General features: G+C 50.8%; 5 protein-coding genes across 5 annotated transcripts; 4 read left to right on the forward strand and 1 right to left on the reverse strand.

The window, feature by feature from the left end:
• Positions 1–3,124: 3,124 nt before the first annotated feature.
• Positions 3,125–4,365, forward strand: ALT_3017 (Rab geranylgeranyltransferase subunit beta BET2; the record flags this gene model as incomplete). Its single annotated transcript, XM_089599475.1, has 5 exons — positions 3,125–3,223; positions 3,283–3,568; positions 3,639–4,005; positions 4,091–4,267; positions 4,323–4,365. The coding sequence occupies 5 exons, from the start codon at positions 3,125–3,127 to the stop codon at positions 4,363–4,365; spliced, it is 972 nt and encodes a 323-aa protein (XP_089456218.1).
• A 675-nt stretch (positions 4,366–5,040) lies between these two features.
• On the forward strand, positions 5,041–6,858 carry ALT_3018 (uncharacterized protein; the record flags this gene model as incomplete). Its single annotated transcript, XM_033557582.2, has 1 exon — positions 5,041–6,858. One exon carries the CDS (start codon positions 5,041–5,043, stop codon positions 6,856–6,858), a length of 1,818 nt encoding a protein of 605 aa, XP_033413473.2.
• A 686-nt stretch (positions 6,859–7,544) lies between these two features.
• msh3 (mismatch repair protein MSH3) lies at positions 7,545–11,048 on the forward strand (the record flags this gene model as incomplete). Its single annotated transcript, XM_033557583.2, has 3 exons — positions 7,545–8,337; positions 8,414–9,510; positions 9,567–11,048. 3 exons carry the CDS (start codon positions 7,545–7,547, stop codon positions 11,046–11,048), a joined length of 3,372 nt encoding a protein of 1,123 aa, XP_033413474.2.
• A 2,223-nt stretch (positions 11,049–13,271) lies between these two features.
• ALT_3020 (ATP phosphoribosyltransferase) lies at positions 13,272–14,505 on the forward strand (the record flags this gene model as incomplete). Its single annotated transcript, XM_033557585.2, has 5 exons — positions 13,272–13,288; positions 13,380–13,427; positions 13,477–14,027; positions 14,082–14,219; positions 14,270–14,505. 5 exons carry the CDS (start codon positions 13,272–13,274, stop codon positions 14,503–14,505), a joined length of 990 nt encoding a protein of 329 aa, XP_033413476.1.
• Positions 14,506–14,834: 329 nt separating this feature from the next.
• On the reverse strand, positions 14,835–17,531 carry ALT_3021 (uncharacterized protein YJR098C; the record flags this gene model as incomplete). The annotated part of the gene is made up of 1 exon (XM_033557586.2): positions 14,835–17,531. The coding sequence occupies one exon, from the start codon at positions 17,529–17,531 to the stop codon at positions 14,835–14,837; it is 2,697 nt and encodes an 898-aa protein (XP_033413477.2).
• Between the last annotated feature and the right edge of the window lie 918 nt (positions 17,532–18,449).

An 18,449-nucleotide genomic window follows, 5' to 3' on the forward strand; every position in this document is an offset into this window, starting at 1 on the left:
ATTAGTGAGATAGTAAGGAGCAAAACCTGCTGTATGAATAACGAAGAGATAAAAAGTATGTAGGATGATGTCTTTCACCGCAAGGAGCATGGCTGAATGTAGGGGTCTCAGAATGAATCAAGGCGAGCTATAAATAAAGCTGACATTGACATAATCTCAACCCCTTGATGACCATTGACGAAGCGCATCCTTCCATGAAAGGGATCGTCACAAGAGACAATGGGAGTTTGGTCTGGATTTGCTCAACAAAGACATCTTTCTGACCTACCAAAGTGTGTCACCCCTCATACTCTTGAAAGCTCTCTGCCCAAGGTCTATTCTCTGTGGCTTTCCATTAATCGCAGTTAAAGACGAGCGATCCACGGAATCATTGCCCACGATGTTATAGGCAATGAGTATTTTGAACGAATGTACGCTTAATTAATGCCTTGAATTTTTTCGTGTATGTTTTTGTGGAAATATTTTTCCCCTTGTGGAATCGAGGGGCGGTCGGTGAAGAGAGTACAAAGACAGAAGCGAAGCGCGACGACAGGTTCCAAGTGGCTAGTTATGAAAGAAGAACTGTCAAAGAGAAGAGGAAATATTCCCATAGGAATTACAGATCCTCCAAAAAGCAAAAAAACGAATGAAAAAGGTCGCTATGAATGAGTAAAATGGAAAGTCTTGTGTAAGTAGGGGCTTACAGTAGTAGTAGCAATAGCAGTAGTACGGAGCAGGAGGGACACAAGAAGACGGATGGGGCCCGCACAGACTAGAGTACGGAGTCGTAGATAGACTAAGTATCTAATAGATATCTCGTAGCGTCGCTGACTTGCTCGTCGCAGCGACGACACATTCCTTGAGTCCTTGACAGGCGCTAGTTAGATAAGACAATAATAATAATAATGCAAGCGCGGCTGCGTGGTAAGCTAAGAAAAGGGGGAGGATTAGTGGCGATTGAAGACGACAGCGAATGGGAAAATGCTCTATGGATCTATAAATGTCTAGGTACTAGTGGGCACTTCAGGTGCAACTTCTTTTTGGTGTACGTGCTTGTCAGAACAGTGAATGATATTCAACCTGGATTATCCCAATTATTTGCAATATCGTCATGGAAATTTGGATACAGACAGATAAAGCATATTTCCTAAAGGGAGATCATCTGTGTCCGTGGCTGGTTTGATGACGCTATGTCATTGCGATGTCAATCCTCGATTAAATGGGAGAGGGACACTGAAGATTAACATTTAACACATTGGTACAATGGAGTTTGTCTGGGGCGGGTATTCATGCTCTATGACCGACACAATGCCCACTATGAATGAAACCTTACTCCCATAATTCTTTTCTCTACTGAATTGTGAAGCAGTAAAGAGTACTCAGCTATTTGAGCGCCTATACCTTTCCTGTAGGATCTCCAGACTTCCAAGCAACTTCGCTTGTTTACTTCAGGGGATTTATACAGGCACCGAGCAGCATAACAATGGTCAGTGCCATTGTTCCTTACACCGAAAGATAATTCCCAGTGGTCAAAAGAATTGGCTCTGACAGTTGGAGCCTTGGACGGGCTGATGTAGACTTCGGTTCAGGGCATGCGATTGGGACAGCGGATTGGTCAACCGAATATGGCCGGAGGGTCGGGTTGACTCATTTTTGCCGAATCACCAGGTTGCATCCAATATCAGAAGGACGGAATGGATGGCTACCTAAGGTACCTGGCGGCTAGTAAATTAAGTCAGTATCGCCTAGCCTTGACTTGATATCCTGAATATTTGCTTTATGGAGATATGGAAAGGGGGAGTTATCATCAGCGTAGTTCATACAGGCAACAACTAAGTAATTCTTGTTCTTTCTCAACCTGCCCTTATTTAGTATCTATGCAACCAGTGAATGGAAAGTGTACCACGGTAATCCATACTGGCTCCTGTTTATCATACAACTGCGTAACCACGGGTCAAAGAGATTCTTGATACAACCAGTGGGTCATGATAAAAAAAGTACCTACGCATATCAGAAGTAACTAATATCTCAAGTCTCACTTTCTTACCAACGTCTATCAAGTCTACATATCTACCATCTACTATTAACTTGTCGTTTCCAGACATAAGTACACTTCCATTACCCCGCTGGATTCTCACGGCCGATGTCGATCTATCACTCTATCGGTGTTCAGATTACGAAGTTGACTAATGCCCCAGGGACTTTCAATCCTGTGCGCAACGCGATCATTGCATTTCACTGATTTGGTGAAGGGCGAGAAGTAGACTACCAACGGTTCGATGTACCCCGAAAGTCACTGATAGTTATGGAAGTCTTCCGAGACAGACCAGTTTGTGCATAAAGATTGAGAATAGTAGTATGTGCGATGGAGCAGCTTCTCTAATCAACTTTCTTATGCAAGTAACCATCTTACGTATGCACCTGCTGATGGTTAGTTGCCCCCGTTGCCCATATAGAGCCTCCTCAGAAGTCATATGGCCTTCTGGTCAAAAGATAAATTCGTGGACGTATGGAAACAGAATTCAGCCAATAAACCGACATTATCTGGATCTTATTACGATTCACATATTCACGTGGTTCACACTTACATGACTTCACACCGCTCTTGGACTCGATTGTGCATGGGGACTAGGCGAGCATGGCGATCCTTGTCTTCGAATGTCCCTTCTGAAACAATGCCCCGCCCTTTTGGCCCTGGGCCCGCCATGGTGTCGCTAAGTCACGTGATAGCAAGCCCTTTGCCGACTAGCGAGTAGCAGTCTTCCACTGAAGAAATTTATCCCCTTGACATTTTTCCATGGAGGCTGGCTTGCCATTCGCCTAAGCCTAATACAACCAGCGAAGCCAGGCGTCTTGCTGACTTCTGAATCCTGGCTGCCCTTGTGGCTTTTTTTTTGGTCCTTTGTTCAGTTAAATTTAATTTACGTCATGCTCTAGCCTCTTCTGGCCAGTTCGCTCGGAGAACGATCTTTGTAATTCGGGTGCCTTCAATGCTTCTGCTATCTATCTAGCTGTGGAGCGGACCGCACAGAATCTGCTTCGCCTATCTGAGCCTGATTGCGAGCTAATAAGAGAACATCCAGCTCTGAAATACTAACCAAGCTATTCTCCCCGAGTAAAAATATTATCCAGACTCGAATTCAAGATGTCTCTGGTCTCGGGGCCTGGTAGAGCTGTTGGCACTCTTCCAGATCACACCTTGTGTGTACAGAAACATGTGGAGTATATCAGGAATCTGGACAGCGTGCGTGATACTTATATCTTCTCTTAATTATGGGGAAGATGGTTGACAGGTGACGCTAGAGGCGGGATGAGCTGGAATATTGGCTCACAGAGCATCTTCGTCTGAATGGCGTATACTGGGGCTTGACAGCCCTGCATCTTCTTGGCTTCCCGGAAGCTCTCCCTCGGGAAGAGACTATCAACTTTGTTCTCTCCTGTCAGCGCGAAAATGGCGGGTTCGGAGCTGCACCCGGCCATGATGCACACATGCTTTACACTGTCTCAGCCGTGCAGATACTCGTAACCCTGGATGCGGTGGACGAGCTGGAAAAACGTGGTTTGGGAGGCAAGCGGAAAGTTGCATCTTGTATGATTTTGCTTCCCACTCTCTTGTAGTCACCTTCCATTCACACCTCGATCATACTAAACAATCGCAGTCATCGCAGCGCTACAGGACAGGACGACCGGCTCCTTCATGGGCGACGAATGGGGTGAATTGGACACCCGTTTCGTCTATGGTGCCTTTAATGCCTTGTCATTATTAGGACTTATGGATATGGTCGATGTCTCTAAAGCCGTGGCCTACATTCAGAAGTGTGAAAACCTGGATGGAGGGTACGGCATCTGTCCCGGAGCCGAGTCCCATGCTGGACAGGTCTTCACGTGTGTGGGAGCGTTGGCCATTGCTGGGCGTTTGGACCTTGTGAACAAGGATCGTCTTGGTAGTTGGCTCAGCGAAAGGCAATTGGACAATGGTGGGTTGAATGGACGACCTGAGAAATTGCCAGATGCTTGTTACAGTTGGTGGGTCGGGTCCAGCTTAGCGATGATTGACAGACTGCACTGGATCGATGGCCACAAATTGGCTACATATATTCTGCGCTGTCAGGTGTGCTCGCCTCGTTGTCTACCAGAGTGTCGTCAGAACTGACTCGGTGCAGGATCCTGAAGCTGGCGGTTTCGGAGACCGCCCAGGTAATATGGTTGATGTCTTCCATACGCACTTCGCAATTGCTGGCTTGAGTCTCCTGAAATTCGAAGGCGTCCAGGAAGTAGATCCTGTTTAGTAAGTCACCCGCACGATTTACTCCTTTGACACATTTGTGCTGACCCAGAAATAGCTGTATGCCCAGAGCAGTTACAATGAAATACTTGAAGAAGTAGCTACACCTTTCCAGCCAGTAAAGGCTTAAATGTCTCGACATTGTCCCCAACCGTAGCCAATTCGACCTCCTGCGATCTAATAACCCGTTGTCCTCTACCGTCCATGGACTATGGGATACAAGGCAGGAGAAGAGAAATGACCACTGCGACTTATTTCCGCTTCATATCATGCCACAATTGCCTGATAATAGGCTGTTAAGACGCACTGGCACAATATATCGCAACGCACAACCTAATTTTATTCTTGCTAGATAGCTGATGAGATGAATCGAAAAATTTTTCCTCTTGTTGCAATCCATCGTCATGGTCGACTGAAGTCGACTGCTGTAGACATGGGACATCCCCGCCACCTTCCCAATACAAACATCCAGTCAATTACAGGCAGCCCCTTCTCGGAGCAGCAACCTGCGTCGCTACGTCGAAAAGAGGCAGGCACATCCCCTTGCACGTCACTCACCTGCTCGAAGGGCAATGGGTATCTCAAGGCAAGTATCGTCCCTTCTCGTCACTTCTCTTTGCAATCAGGCAGGGTGTTCTCGGTCAGGGCCAGTCTTTCTGTCTTGGAGTTTTTGTTCTGCTCTATTCCGTGTTCGTGCAATTGTCGGGCTACATTTCTTACTTGTCACTTCCTTTCAGATCTCGCTTGGGTTGGATCCTTCATTCCGACTGCCCAAGATGGATGCTGAAGCACTTCAATGCAACATCTGTCCCAAACGGGCTCGATTCAGCGATGTGTCTCACTTGTTAACCCACGTCTCATCGAAGGCCCATCTTTCCCATTACTTCAAACTCCAAGTGCGAAGCCATCAAGAAATTGAAGCCAGGAACCTCCTCGATGAATACGATAAATGGTACAAGGCCAACAACTTGGCCAAACTGCTTTCTGATCGGATGGCATCGAAGGAGGCTCGCAAAAGAAAGTCTCATGGGAATACACTCGCACTTGCTACATCATTGACTGCTCGACGTGGTGCTGGACCAACAGATACACCTAGAGCTATATGCCCTCCATCTCATCAGCCGTTACCTGCGTTCCTTGACCCACGCCTTTCTGACCCTTACATGAACAGCGAACCAAATGTTAGGAGCGGAGATGCTTCTCTTTCCAGTCATCATGAAACGTCAGCTATGTCTTCAGTTCCTCATCCTCAGTCTCATGTCCGAACAGGCTATACCCTGCATTCGAACGATGCGCGCCAAGACCTTGCACCGAACCAATGTAAACAGGAACCTGACTCTGAATCCGAAGAGGAAGGTGGTTCCGCCACGCAAATCACGCCGAGCCGGTCAATGAAACGAGAAAGCAGATCTGGTAAAACTTTGCAACCGCTGAGCAGCAGCTCCATCGATGACGACCCCTTTGTTGACGACAATGGAAGCTTTGATTACCTCAGGCTAGTCGGAGGTGACAAAGAGAGGGCGGACGAGATGACAAGACTGAAGGGAGTACTGTGGCCTGGCATGGATATTTTTGACTCTGCAACAGAGCAGATGAGGCGTAAGCGCAACCAGAAGAAAGATGAGAGCATACTCAAGATGATGGAAAAGACCTCCATGTGTGTGGAGCCCACGGAACTTGTGTTTTCGCCAACAGGCATCCTGCGAAAGCAACGTGTTATATCAGGCAACGTCGAAGACAGCAGTCCCCTCAAGGGAGAGACACCGATCCCTAAAAGACGAGCCACTCGCCCGAAGCGTGCACTTTCCCAAGTTGACTCTAATGTTCCACGTGGACAGGATCGGAAAAGGAGCAAGAAAGGTGCGAAACCCGCGGCAACCAGACGCGAAGACGGCTTGGTCAGATATGACTCTCAGGCTTCAGGGAACCCTGGGACTCAGTTGCCATATAAATACGGCGTTAATCTCCACTCCTCCTACGGAGATGAAACGGATGAATTCAGTCTGGCGGTGAATGGGCTTGACTCCAGAGCTCGAACTTGTTTCACAGTTTTCCACGACGATCCTAGCCAGCACATATCCAGCTACGATGAGCCATATCTGCGCTTTGGAGTATCGAGTCCTTCTCGGGAAACTCTTCTTCGGCGTGGAGCAACAGCAGAAAGTAGAGTCAGCCGATTTTCGGGCAATAAGGCTCCATTGACTTCTGGAAGGCTCGCTCATGCTTCTGCAGAGAAAGAAAACCTTGACCCTATGCTAAACGATCACAGCCGGGGTAAATCCCCTCTACTGTGGCAATCGTCGATCAAATCGCAGCACGCAGGAGATACGGGTTATGCATCGCAGTATTTCTTCGAAGAAGCCCAAGGCAACGGACTGAGTCCTTTTGAGACTCATGGCTTCTATGCCAGCTATACGTTCAACCCATTAGTTATCTCAGTCCCTAAGCTGCCCACTGAGAACCCAATCTTTGATGCCAACAGTCGTATTCCCCGATTGCATTCTATCACACGCGCTACATCGCCCGAGGCGACTATATCAGACATCGAGGAAGACGACTTCGAGCAACTCTACTTGGACACGAGTTGTCTCTAGTCTGCGAAGTCCCAACGCCATCATTCTCTCCCTCAAACCGCATCTGTTGCGGCACGCTTGAACTTGAATGACTGATCCTATGTCCGCCACCGAACCGTTGACCTGTTTATTTATATATTAGCACTTGCTATCATCCAATATCCACACGGACTTCTGCCTCCAAAGAAGGCATATGATTCTATGCTCAGAAACGCGCCTTTGCTACCAGTGATTTCCAGTTACTTCAAGGTTTTTGCACTATTATACATTTTGTCAGGGAGCAGAGCGTCAGGGTCCGGTAGGATGGAGTTGCATGGTGGAACATTGCTGTACGATTGTCCGATTACGATAACTCATACTTTGATTAGATGATTAGATAATCAAACATTAAGATCTTAGATCGCGCGGACGATAAGTTAGCGTGTTCTCCACGCGTCGAGCTCCATGACGCAGCGGAATAAATAATTTTGTGTCCACCATAACTAGGGATCATCTACAGAATCCAGAAGCCTTGAATCTGGCTGATTAATGAAGAAAATAGCTTGAGGCTTTTCAGTAAGGTACACCCTGGTACCGCTCGCTCAAAAGTCATCGGAAGACTCATCGCCACTTCTATACTTGCGATGCCAAACTCCACGCCTTTAATCTGATCCTGCTTCGCGTTGACCAGTTGACTCAGGAGTCCGCAGCGATTCCTGCGAGATAAAATGACACTAAGTTCATCGCAGTCATCGCCGCCATCCTCACAGAATCTCAAGCGTAAACAACAGACCATTTCCAGCTTCTTCACGAAGCGGGCGCCGACAGCAGAGAAGAGAAGCAATGACTTTGAAGATGGGCGAGCGACAAGCCAGAAAAAGGCAGAGATGCCGCTGCGTGAAACCACAAGGGATCAAAATGATTTGGTGGACGATGAAGATGAGGATATAGCGGTTCCGGCTCCGAAGCGGCTCAAAACGGACGGAGTTGACTCCGAGAACGGGTTTGGACGCAATACCAAAGAAGCGTCGAATGCTGCAGGGGGACCAGACCCTCCATCAAGCAGCAGCCAGCGCACCAATCTTTACAAGTTTGCGAGCTCTCCTGCTGATGATGCAAGCATTAAGAAAGCAGACGATCCGGAAGCGAGGCAGCGGCAGCTGGAACGCGAGAAACTACATAAACTTTTTGTCAAGAAGCTGGGAGGAGCTGACTGCCTTATCGGAATTGGTAGGAATGCCACGACCGAGGTTCCCTCTGGCGCGGAGGAAGTTGCGGAAGCCGATGAGGATGATGAACCCACACCTCCGCCCCGGTCAAAGGGGAAAGGAGCTTCAAAGAAGGGCGGGAGCAAGCTGACTCCACTGGAGAAGCAAGTGATTGAGATCAAGCGCAAGCATATGGACACGGTTTTGGTGATCGAGGTGGGCTACAAGTTTCGATTCTTTGGCGAGGATGCGAGGATCGCGGCTAAGGAATTGAGTATTGTATGCATACCTGGCAAAATGAGGTTTGACGAACGTAAGTCAGTTCCGAATACTTTTGCTGTCTTTCTGCATTGGGGATATGATTGCTAAAGGGTGCTCAATTGCCACAGATCCCTCCGAAGCTCATCTCGATCGCTTCGCATCCGCTAGCATACCAGTCCACCGATTACATGTGCATGTAAAGCGTCTCGTATCAGCTGGATACAAGGTCGGCGTGGTGAGGCAGTTGGAAACTGCCGCCCTCAAGGCTGCTGGAGATAATCGCAATGCTCCTTTCTCCCGGAAACTTACCAACCTATACACGAAGGGTACTTATGTAGACGATGTTGAGGGGTTGGATGGCGCTATACCTGCTGCATCAGGCGGTGCTTCCCCGGCTACCGGTTACATGCTATGCATTACTGAAACAAATGCAAAGGGCTGGGGCAATGACGAAAAGGTACATGTTGGTATCGTCGCTGTCCAGCCGAATACGGGTGACATCATCTACGATGACTTTGAGGATGGATTTATGAGAAGTGAGGTTGAAACTAGGTTACTCCATATCGCGCCTTGCGAACTTGTCATTGTCGGAGAACTGTCCAAGGCTACAGAGAAACTCGTGCAACATCTCTCTGGTAGCAAGCTGAATACGTTTGGCGACAAAGTCCGCGTGGATAGAGTCGCTAAGAAGAAGACCGCAGTGGCCGAATCACATAGTCATGTTGCAAACTTTTATGCCACGAAGCTGAAGGCAGCCAATACTGCGGACGATGCGTCAACCAGTAACTTACTCCAAAAGGTGCTTAATTTGCCGGAGCAGGTGACGGTGTGTCTTTCGGCTATGATCGAGCATCTCACAGAGTACGGATTGGAGCACATTTTCGAACTCACCAAGTATTTCCAACACTTTTCTTCTCGATCACACATGCTGCTGAACGCGAATACCTTGGTCAGCCTCGAGATCTACCAGAACCAGACAGATCACTCTGCCAAAGGCAGTCTTTTCTGGATCTTGGACCGAACGCAAACGAGATTTGGACAGCGGTTGCTCCGAAAATGGGTGGGACGCCCCTTGCTGGACAAGGAGCGCCTTGAGGAAAGGGTGAATGCTGTTGAGGAGCTGAAGAGTCCGGATAGGACTGTGCAGGTCGAGAGACTGAAGATATTGCTAGGAAGGATCAGGAGCGATCTGGAGAAGAATCTGATTCGGATATACTATGGAAAGGTACGTACATGTGACATGAATATACTGGAGCGGATCTTTTGCTAACGAGGAAGCAGTGCACACGCCCAGAGCTTCTCACTGTTCTCCAGACGCTGCAGACCATTGCGCAGGAGTACGTTGACGTCAAGACCCCCGAGGACTCCGGCTTCACATCGCCAATTCTCGGTGAGGCTATTGCTCGACTGCCATCCATATTGGAAGATGTTGTCAAGTTCCTGAACAAGATCAACATGCATGCGGCGCGAAACGACGACAAGTATGAGTTCTTTCGGGAATCAGAAGAGACAGAAGGAATTAGCGAACACAAGTGCGGGATCGCCAGCGTTGAACATGAATTAGAGGAACATCGCTCTGTCGCTGCCGGGATCCTCAAGTGGCCGAAGGTGACTTATGTTACTTCGTCAGGGATCGAATATCTGATCGAGGTTGAAAACACTGCAGCGGCCATCAAACGAGTGCCAGCATCATGGGTCAAGGTGAGCGGGACCAAGAAGCTCTCTAGATTCCATACGCCAGAGGTCATTCAGCTATTACGGCAACGAGATCAGCACAAGGAAGCGCTGGCTGCAGCGTGCGACCAAGCGTTCGCGGCTCTTCTGGCCGAGATAGCAACTAATTATCAGTCCTTCCGTGACTGCGTCCAGTCTCTAGCGACGCTCGACTGTTTGCTCTCACTGGCTGCAATTGCTAGCCAGCCAGGATACGTGAAGCCCGAGTATACCGACCAAACGTGTATTCACGTGGAACAAGGGCGACATCCAATGGTGGAGCAGCTTCTGCTCGATAGCTATGTTCCCAACGATATTGATCTGGATAGCGACAAGACTCGTGCCCTCCTCGTTACTGGTCCGAACATGGGCGGCAAGTCCAGTTATGTGCGGCAAGTAGCCCTAATTGCCATTATGGGCCAGATTGGCTCCTACGTGCCCGCTCGGTCCGCGCAGCTCGGTATGCTGGACGCGGTGTTTACCCGCATGGGAGCTTTCGACAACATGCTGGCTGGTGAATCGACCTTCATGGTCGAATTGTCGGAAACGGCCGACATCCTCAAGCAGGCAACGCCCCGTTCGCTGGTCATCCTTGATGAGTTGGGCCGGGGTACGTCTACTCATGACGGGGTTGCCATCGCGCAGGCAGTTCTAGATTACATGGTACGGACGATCCGAAGCCTGACTCTCTTTATCACCCACTATCAGCATCTTTCCAATATGGCGCAATCCTTCCCGGACCACGAACTTCGCAACGTGCACATGCGATTCACCGAGTCCGGGTCTGGCAAGGAGGAAGAGATCACCTTCCTCTACGAGGTCGGAGAGGGTGTGGCGCATCGCAGTTACGGACTGAACGTGGCGCGGTTGGCGAACCTACCAGCGCCGTTGCTTGAAGTGGCCAGGCAGAAGAGTTCGGAGCTAGAAGAGCGGATTCGCCGTCGTCGACTCGTCGGACTTCTTACGGCCGTTGGAGGCTTAATGGAGGATCCTGCCAAGGGGGATGAGGACTTCTTCGAACGGCTCATCAGCAACGCGGAGCAGCTATAGGTCGACTTGCGGACCGGCGAAAGGTTTCGGGGATTTGGCATGCTACTGTACATATAGTGACAACATAGATGGGCTCAATCGTCATCCTTACTCCGTATCAACCGTAGTTAGTTTACGTTGAAAATCGGTCAATCTGGTCAAGTAGACTTAGGCCGCCAAAAGCTACTACGCATTACAATCGATATCAAGGACTGGCGATCATCCCAGGGACGTAGTTGTTCCAGACTCGGAGAAAGGTAGACACCCTTGGCGACTTGCATTTCGGAGGGCTTGAACTGGCGCAGCAACTCAAGATCAACACCTCTCTTATCAATGCAGCCTCCAGTTTGTCCCAAGGACCCCAATTGCAGCGAAAGACCTAGACCCAGTGGGATGGGAAGTAGTTGCGTGATTGGCATATATTTGTCCTCGATTTCCCAGCGACCTAGATCTTCTATAATCCATGTATCATGCAAGCCACCATGAACGGAAGATCAACCAGAACACAAATTCTACTCGCCTATCGCCTTCGAGAAGGGCAATGCGATCAAGGGTATGACAACCGACAGACGAAGAAAAAGGATCAAGATAGAAAAGTCCGTCCATTCGCGCATCGTTGCTTTCAAATTTTTTTGCGTTTCATTAGAAAGGGTCGAGCTTGGTTTCCCCGTTGGCTCTCTCTTTTATTCCCTGATATCTCGAAGACAGATAGGATATGTAGAAAGATTTTGGATGGAAAGCCAAAGTATCACAACCGTTTCGTCCGCATCAGCCCATGCAAAGTTGAACCCAGCCACGCATTTCTCATTGCTAGAAAAACTTTTGCCTTTCCCGACCTCCCAGAATCATTTCCAACGCAAGCAAACGTACACGGCCGGCCTCGAGAGGGGAATAAAAGACGACAACTCGGCGAGAAAATCGACGCGGAATTACCGCAGACGGCGGGCCTCTCTCTCGGATTCGAGCAGGCAGAGGATGTCATCGACCTTGACTGTAGGTTGCGACAAAGATTCCTAGTTAGCCCATGCACATGCACTTTTTCAATATTCGACCCTGGTTTTCCCCTTCCGATGGTCCCCAGTATCCGGAGTCAATATGGTTCGGGCTGGCAGTCGCATTCGCATTTGCAGTCATTCGCAGTTAATTCCTTTTGTCCGCTCTTGCACCGAGATGACCAGTTTCTTCCTCCGTTTTGAATCATCGCAATCGGATTGTCGGCCGGGATACGAGGACCACCGAAAGAAAACCCCCCAAAACTCAATCGCTCAACGGAACTCGCATACCTGGACCCTTGACGTTACGGATGATGCTGCGGGAAGTGTCATCCATGAACTCGACGCGGACCTGGGTGACACCACCACGGGAGCCTAAAGCGAGAAGCAGTTATTATACCAGATCCAACGCGACATCCATCATTGTAGATTGTAGATTGTAGATCACGTACCGGTACGGCCGAGAACACGAGTCACCTTGACGAGCTTAACAGGCTGCTTGGCGGAATCCATCTTGGAGGTTGGGCTCGACGACAGCGAGAGGGTTGACTTGACGGGATAGAAGGGAAGATGGCGGCGTTCGGTGGGTTAGATGAGGCCGTACGGGTATAGAATGGTGTGGTGGACTGTGATTGCAAGCGAGGAATTTGCCGGCTTGTGTGGGTTTCTATTTTGGGCTTAGCGCGGAAAGTTGGAACTTTACGCGAGGGCTCAGGGCTAACTGACACCTGGGATTTCAGGCAGGAAAGCACCCTCTTTTGGGCATAGATGTGCAAGGCAGAGATTCAGGCCACAAGGCTCAAATCTGATCTCCGATGAGGAACCGCCACTTTTTTTTCCTCTTTGATGGAAGACTCCAGGTTCAACCTTGGGATCCTCGTGGTTCAAGAAATTAATGTGATTTGTAGAACATGTATTGTGTAATCGGCTTCTATGTACATACTCCATATAGCTTTATTCTAACAGATGTAGTCGCAATTGAGTTGAATTCCTGACTGTCCTGCTCTTCTGCCCCTCACCGTTCGAGTCAGAACCTGAACTCCGGTTTCGTTCCTGCAATCCAACAACTTTCGGTCAATTCTTCATTCGAGGCACGTCGGCGGCGCGCCAGTCAATTTTCGTTGAATTTACTGTATAACATTGTCATTATCATTTAATCTCACTTGTGCTTAATATCAATCCTTTCCGCTCTAAAATTGCCGCGATTCCTTACGCAACTCACATCTACCCCGCGTCTCGATCGTCAGTAGACATGGATCTCGTCAACCAGTATGTGACCTTACCACCAAGAACAGACTTTTCGTTTGACTCAATTGCTGTACTATAAGTCCGTCTCATAATGACTAATATTCTCTCTCAGCCTCGAAGGAAGACTCCTCTTCGCCGTCCCTAAAAGCAAGTTCCCTCTGTGACTCACCTCGTCTTTCGCAATCGCATTTCCATTCTTTGACCTCAAGACCCTACGATCGCAACGACAAAGACTCCCCAGCTAACTCATACCTCTTGTTCACAACAGAGGGCCGTCTGCAACAGGCTACCCTAGACCTCCTGTCAGGCAGCGACATCCAATTCCGCCGCGAAACCCGCCTCGACATCGCGCTGGTCAAGAACCTCCCCATTGCACTCATCTTCCTCCCCGCCGCAGACATCCCGACCTTCGTCGGTGAGGGCCGCGTAGACCTTGGTATCACAGGCCGCGACCAGGTTGCCGAACACGATGCGCAGCTGGCCGAGGGCGAGGTCTCGGGCGTCGAGGAGATCATGGATCTCGGGTTCGGCGGGTGCAAGCTGCAGGTGCAGGTTCCGCAGAAGGGCGACGTCACGGAGGCGAAGCAGTTGATCGGCAAGAATGTTGTGACTAGCTTCACGGCGCTGACGCAGGCTTTCTTCTCTCAACTGGAGGGCGTGGAGTTTGGGCAGAAGCTCAGCACCAAGATCAAGTATGTCGGTGGCAGTGTCGAGGCTGCTTGTGCTCTGGGTGTGGCCGATGGTATTGTCGATCTTGTTGGTATGTGTTGCCGTTTCTGTTTCCGTCGATTGAGTGCGATACTGACCGGTACAGAATCCGGCGAGACCATGAAAGCTGCTGGTCTCAAGGCCATTGATACCGTCGTCGAGAGCACGGCCGTGCTGGTCAAGTCTCGGTCAACCAAGAACTCCCTTGTTGATTTGATCACCTCCCGTATCAGTGGTGTTATCAGTACGTCTCCCTAAATCTTATCGATTGGCTAAATACTCACCTCCCACTAGCCGCTCAAAGATACGTCCTCTGCCAGTACAACATTCCCCGCTCGGGGCTATCAGTTGCCTCGCAGATTACCCCCGGCAAGCGGGCGCCCACAATCACCGCTCTCGAGGAGGAGGGCTGGGTGGCCGTCAGCTCCATGGTCGAGAAGAAGAAGATTGCGACGGTCATGGACGAGCTGCTCAAGGTTGGCGCGTCGGACATTCTAGTCCTCAACATCGCCAACTCGAGAACGGGTTAGAATTTCCATTTTTCTTTTTCTCGTGTTTAGAATTCTATGCGGCGCGTGATTTGTGGTATCGTTATATCTATTGAACTTGGAGGATTATCTTGGCGGTTGGCGGGAAACTATAGACTATGGATATATGAGAAAAATGAAACCGGTCATCAAAACAGAGCAAGGATAGATCGATACGTTTAATACATGTCTATCTTCTATATAAGAACGATGGGAGATGTAGTATACAAAGGCGCCATGCAAAGATAGCAGCAGTCGGGTCATTACTCGTATTGTCGTCATCATAAAACAAGCGCTTGGGGTATCAAATGCAGTCAAGTCCGTAGAGGAGCTCACGAAGAGGGCTCAGGCTCAGGCCCAGGCTGCGGCCCCGGGCTCGGCCCCAATCCCACGCCCTCCCGTCGACCACGGACCAAAGCCCGCAGACACTGGCCCACACCTTCCAGATCACCCAGCAGCCCAACATGCCCGCGCTCGCTCTTGACCAGCCCGCCCTTGATGATCCGGTAACCCGGGGGCAGCATCGCCGCCGAGGCGAGACAGACGCCGTCGCCGGCCGCGAAGGCCAGATCGTCGTACGCATCCTGGCGCCTGATCTGGTCGGGGGACCAGACGCGCGCGCCGTAGACGGTGGGGACGGACTTGCCGTAGAGGACTGCAGCAGGCGGGTAGCGGTTCTCGGCCTGGTGGGCGGGGTTGAAGGCGAGCTCCTGCTTGAAGCGCTTGACTTCCGCGAGCGTGCGCTCGAGGTAGGCGATGGCCGTGGCGCGGGGGATGGTGGAGGTTGTTGCGAGCTTGGTGTGCGCTGCGGCGCCGCGCAGGTTGGCGGTTGGGCCGACGAGCCCGTCGGCTGTTGGGGCCATGGCGGAGGCTTTGTTGGCGACGTCAGAGACGGGGTCGGTGGTGTAGGGGGCGTTCTCGCGGTGGTGTGGGTGGTGGACGGCGCGGCCGTCTGTGCTGCGGCGGGTGGGTGTGTCGGTGATTTCCTCGGCCGAGCCGTTGTTGCTCTCTCTGCTGAGGACGGTGGTGAAGCGCTTGCGGATGCCGAGGTCGGGGAGGTTGTCCTTGAAGTTGCGGGTGGCTGTCAGCGGGGGCAGGGCGGGACTGATGCAGGGCGAGAGGCGGTATTCGTCCCAGTTCTGGACGGAGAAGAAGTCGACGCGGTATTCTTCCTTGGTACGTTTGTCGATGAAGCAGCGGCCGTCTTCGGGGAGGAGGGCGAAGCTCGTCCGGAAGGTGAAGTTCACTTGCGCGGTGAGCACGCGGGTGCTCAGGAGGACCTCGTCTCCGTTGCGCAGGGGCCCGAGGATGTTGACGCAGTGCTGTGGGACGCCTGCGTAGAGGACACCGGCAAAGAGCTCGGGCCGTTGGTTGACGGCATGGCGTGTAATCAAACCACCCAGGCTGTGGGCAATGACATACGCTCCTCTCTTCTCGGGTGGCACATCGGGTGCATTGGACGGGAGGCCTTCAAGGAATTTGATCAGTTTCTTCGAGAGCAGGTGCGGACTCAGTCGCCAATCGTAGCCGTAGTTCCAGACGCGGAGCTTGCCATTGACGGCGTTGTCGCACTTTTGCAGTCGCTTCATCAGCCGGCGGCAGATGTCCACGGGCCCGACATGCGACAACACGCCCGAGGGAATGATCGTTTCCTCCATCCGCTCTTCGTCCTCCGGGTTCAAGCCGACTTCGAGATCCACCTTGCGAAGATTGAGTCCCACTTTCATTGGAACCCACAGCTGGCGATGCGGCGGTTTGGCAGAGCGCAGGACAGAGCCCCGGTAGCCTCCTAAGATGACCACGTCGCCAGTCAACTCGGACATGGCTTCGGCCAAGATGGGATGCGTCGAGGCTGAATTATTGCGTGGGGATTGCTCGCGCGACTGCGAGGTCTTTTCTCTGAGAATCTCCCGGTGGGACTGCGGTTCGGCAGGCTGCGAGACTCCCTTTCGATTGGTGACTTCGCTGAGAAACGGCTTGTATCCCCACTCGCTGCGGATATCCTGAAGGTGCAAGGTGGGCATGCTCAGCAGCCGGCTGCTAGAGTCTTGAAGACTGTCCTTGATGGCCTTGAAGCGACTGTTGATCTGCGAATGAATATGTTCGTACCGTGGTGCCTGATCCAGGGACGACGCCGTGGACGATGCTCTCAAATACAAAGATTGATCCGATGAGGACCGCCTGAGCGAGGCTGCGTGCCCGGAGAAATTACTGGGTTTGCGTGTAAATGAATGCTTTGCAGCCGTCATCCCGTTCAAGGGTCTCAACTCCGGAATCGGCTCCTCCGCAGCAGGTGGATGCGCGTGGGGAGTTGAGCACGACCGCCGCCTGCGCTGTTCAGCGGCCGCCTGGGCCTGTTCAAGAGCCAGTCCGGACGGCATAGGCTTCACGGTCTGGCTGCGAGCCCGGCTATGCAAGGTATTCGACCGAAAGGGCAGCGAAGACCGTTTCGCCAAAGAGCCCAGATCCGGCAAAAACTTCCTCAGCCGCAGGTTGGATATAGCATCCCCAGACCAGGCCCGAGGGCGTGGTAGTCCATTTTTCAGTATCGACCTGGTGAAGCTAGTTCGTTGACCGTCTTTCGCAGGGGGGATAATGCTCTGCCGCACGCTATTCCTGGCCAGGGTAGCACGGTCCTGTAGACCAGCTCCCTCTGCAGGATGCGCCTGGGATTCCCGAGCATCCGGCAGCGACTCCGGTTCAGAAGTGATCTCGGAAAGAAAGAGTCCATCAGAGTCGGGGATATTGTCGGGAATGGCATCAAAATACTCGCCATTGCGCTCCATGATGCGAGATTTCTCCTCCGCGGGCGTCATACGGGCCTTCATGCGACTCTGCGTTGGGCCGATACTGACGCCAACCATCTCGTCGGCTTCATCTTCCTTGGCTGCGTCGACAGACTGGTAGCCCAGTTCATCGCTGTCGGAATTGGACTGCAGGATCGGAGAGCGATCCTCCGCGCTGGAGGATGCCTCCACGATCGCATTGACCTCATCTTGGCCTTCCGGATTGACCAGCGAGTGCGGCATGATGTCGAAGGTGAGGTTGCTGGCGGTGGTGGATGACTCTGTCCATGCGGTAGTAACGAGAGTGATGATGCAACAAGAGCGATAATAGAAGACAGATAACGATGGTTTAAAATAAGCAGACTAGCACCACAAATTTACATGTGAGAGACTAAGGCAGTCTAACGAGTGGAGATGGAGATGTCTGAGCTGGGATGAGGCGATGAAGCTCTAACCTGCCGTAGTCGTATTCGTATCTGTCTCCAGAGTCGCAGTAGGAAGAAGTTGCGTGGTTTGATGATAATAAGAGGAGGAATTTCCTTCAAGATCTTTCTTCTCCTCTCAAGTATAGAAATGATTCATAATCCTTTCATAATCTTCTTCCAACTTAGGTTTCTGTTGGTTTCATTCCTTTTCCTTTTCCCTTTTTTTTAATTTTTAATCGCGGTTCCACTGGAATTGCACAGCCTCCGGAGCTCCCGGAAGACACTTACACAACAGTTGTGGATGAAGTTATTGAAGGATGATGATGATTCGCTGGTAAGCAGAAGCTGGAGAATGCTTGGATCGATCTTGACCCAGTTAGCCCCTGATTGTTCAGACGCTGTGTTCCATGGTGCTGTGCATCGGTAGGTATATATTTGTTGCTGCTGGTATACAAGATCTTAGTGAACAGTGCCGTTGAGCACGTCATAGAAGGATAACCTCCCCCATAATCCGCAGAGAAGATCAGATAGATCAAAGTATCTCTAACTTGGACCTGACTATATCTTGTTGCCACTAACTTAATACGTACCATACGAATACATAGCTACGACACATGATATCATGTCTCGCCACAGCACAATGACTATATGGAATAAGGTTCGGAGTACAATTTGATCACAATCTCATCTAGTCTCAATTGCAAAGTACAAAAACCGTGGTATCATCAATCATAAA

This window comes from Aspergillus lentulus (genome assembly GCF_001445615.1).
Source record: "Aspergillus lentulus DNA, contig: Alt05, strain: IFM 54703, whole genome shotgun sequence".
NCBI classification, from domain to species: domain Eukaryota; kingdom Fungi; phylum Ascomycota; class Eurotiomycetes; order Eurotiales; family Aspergillaceae; genus Aspergillus; species Aspergillus lentulus.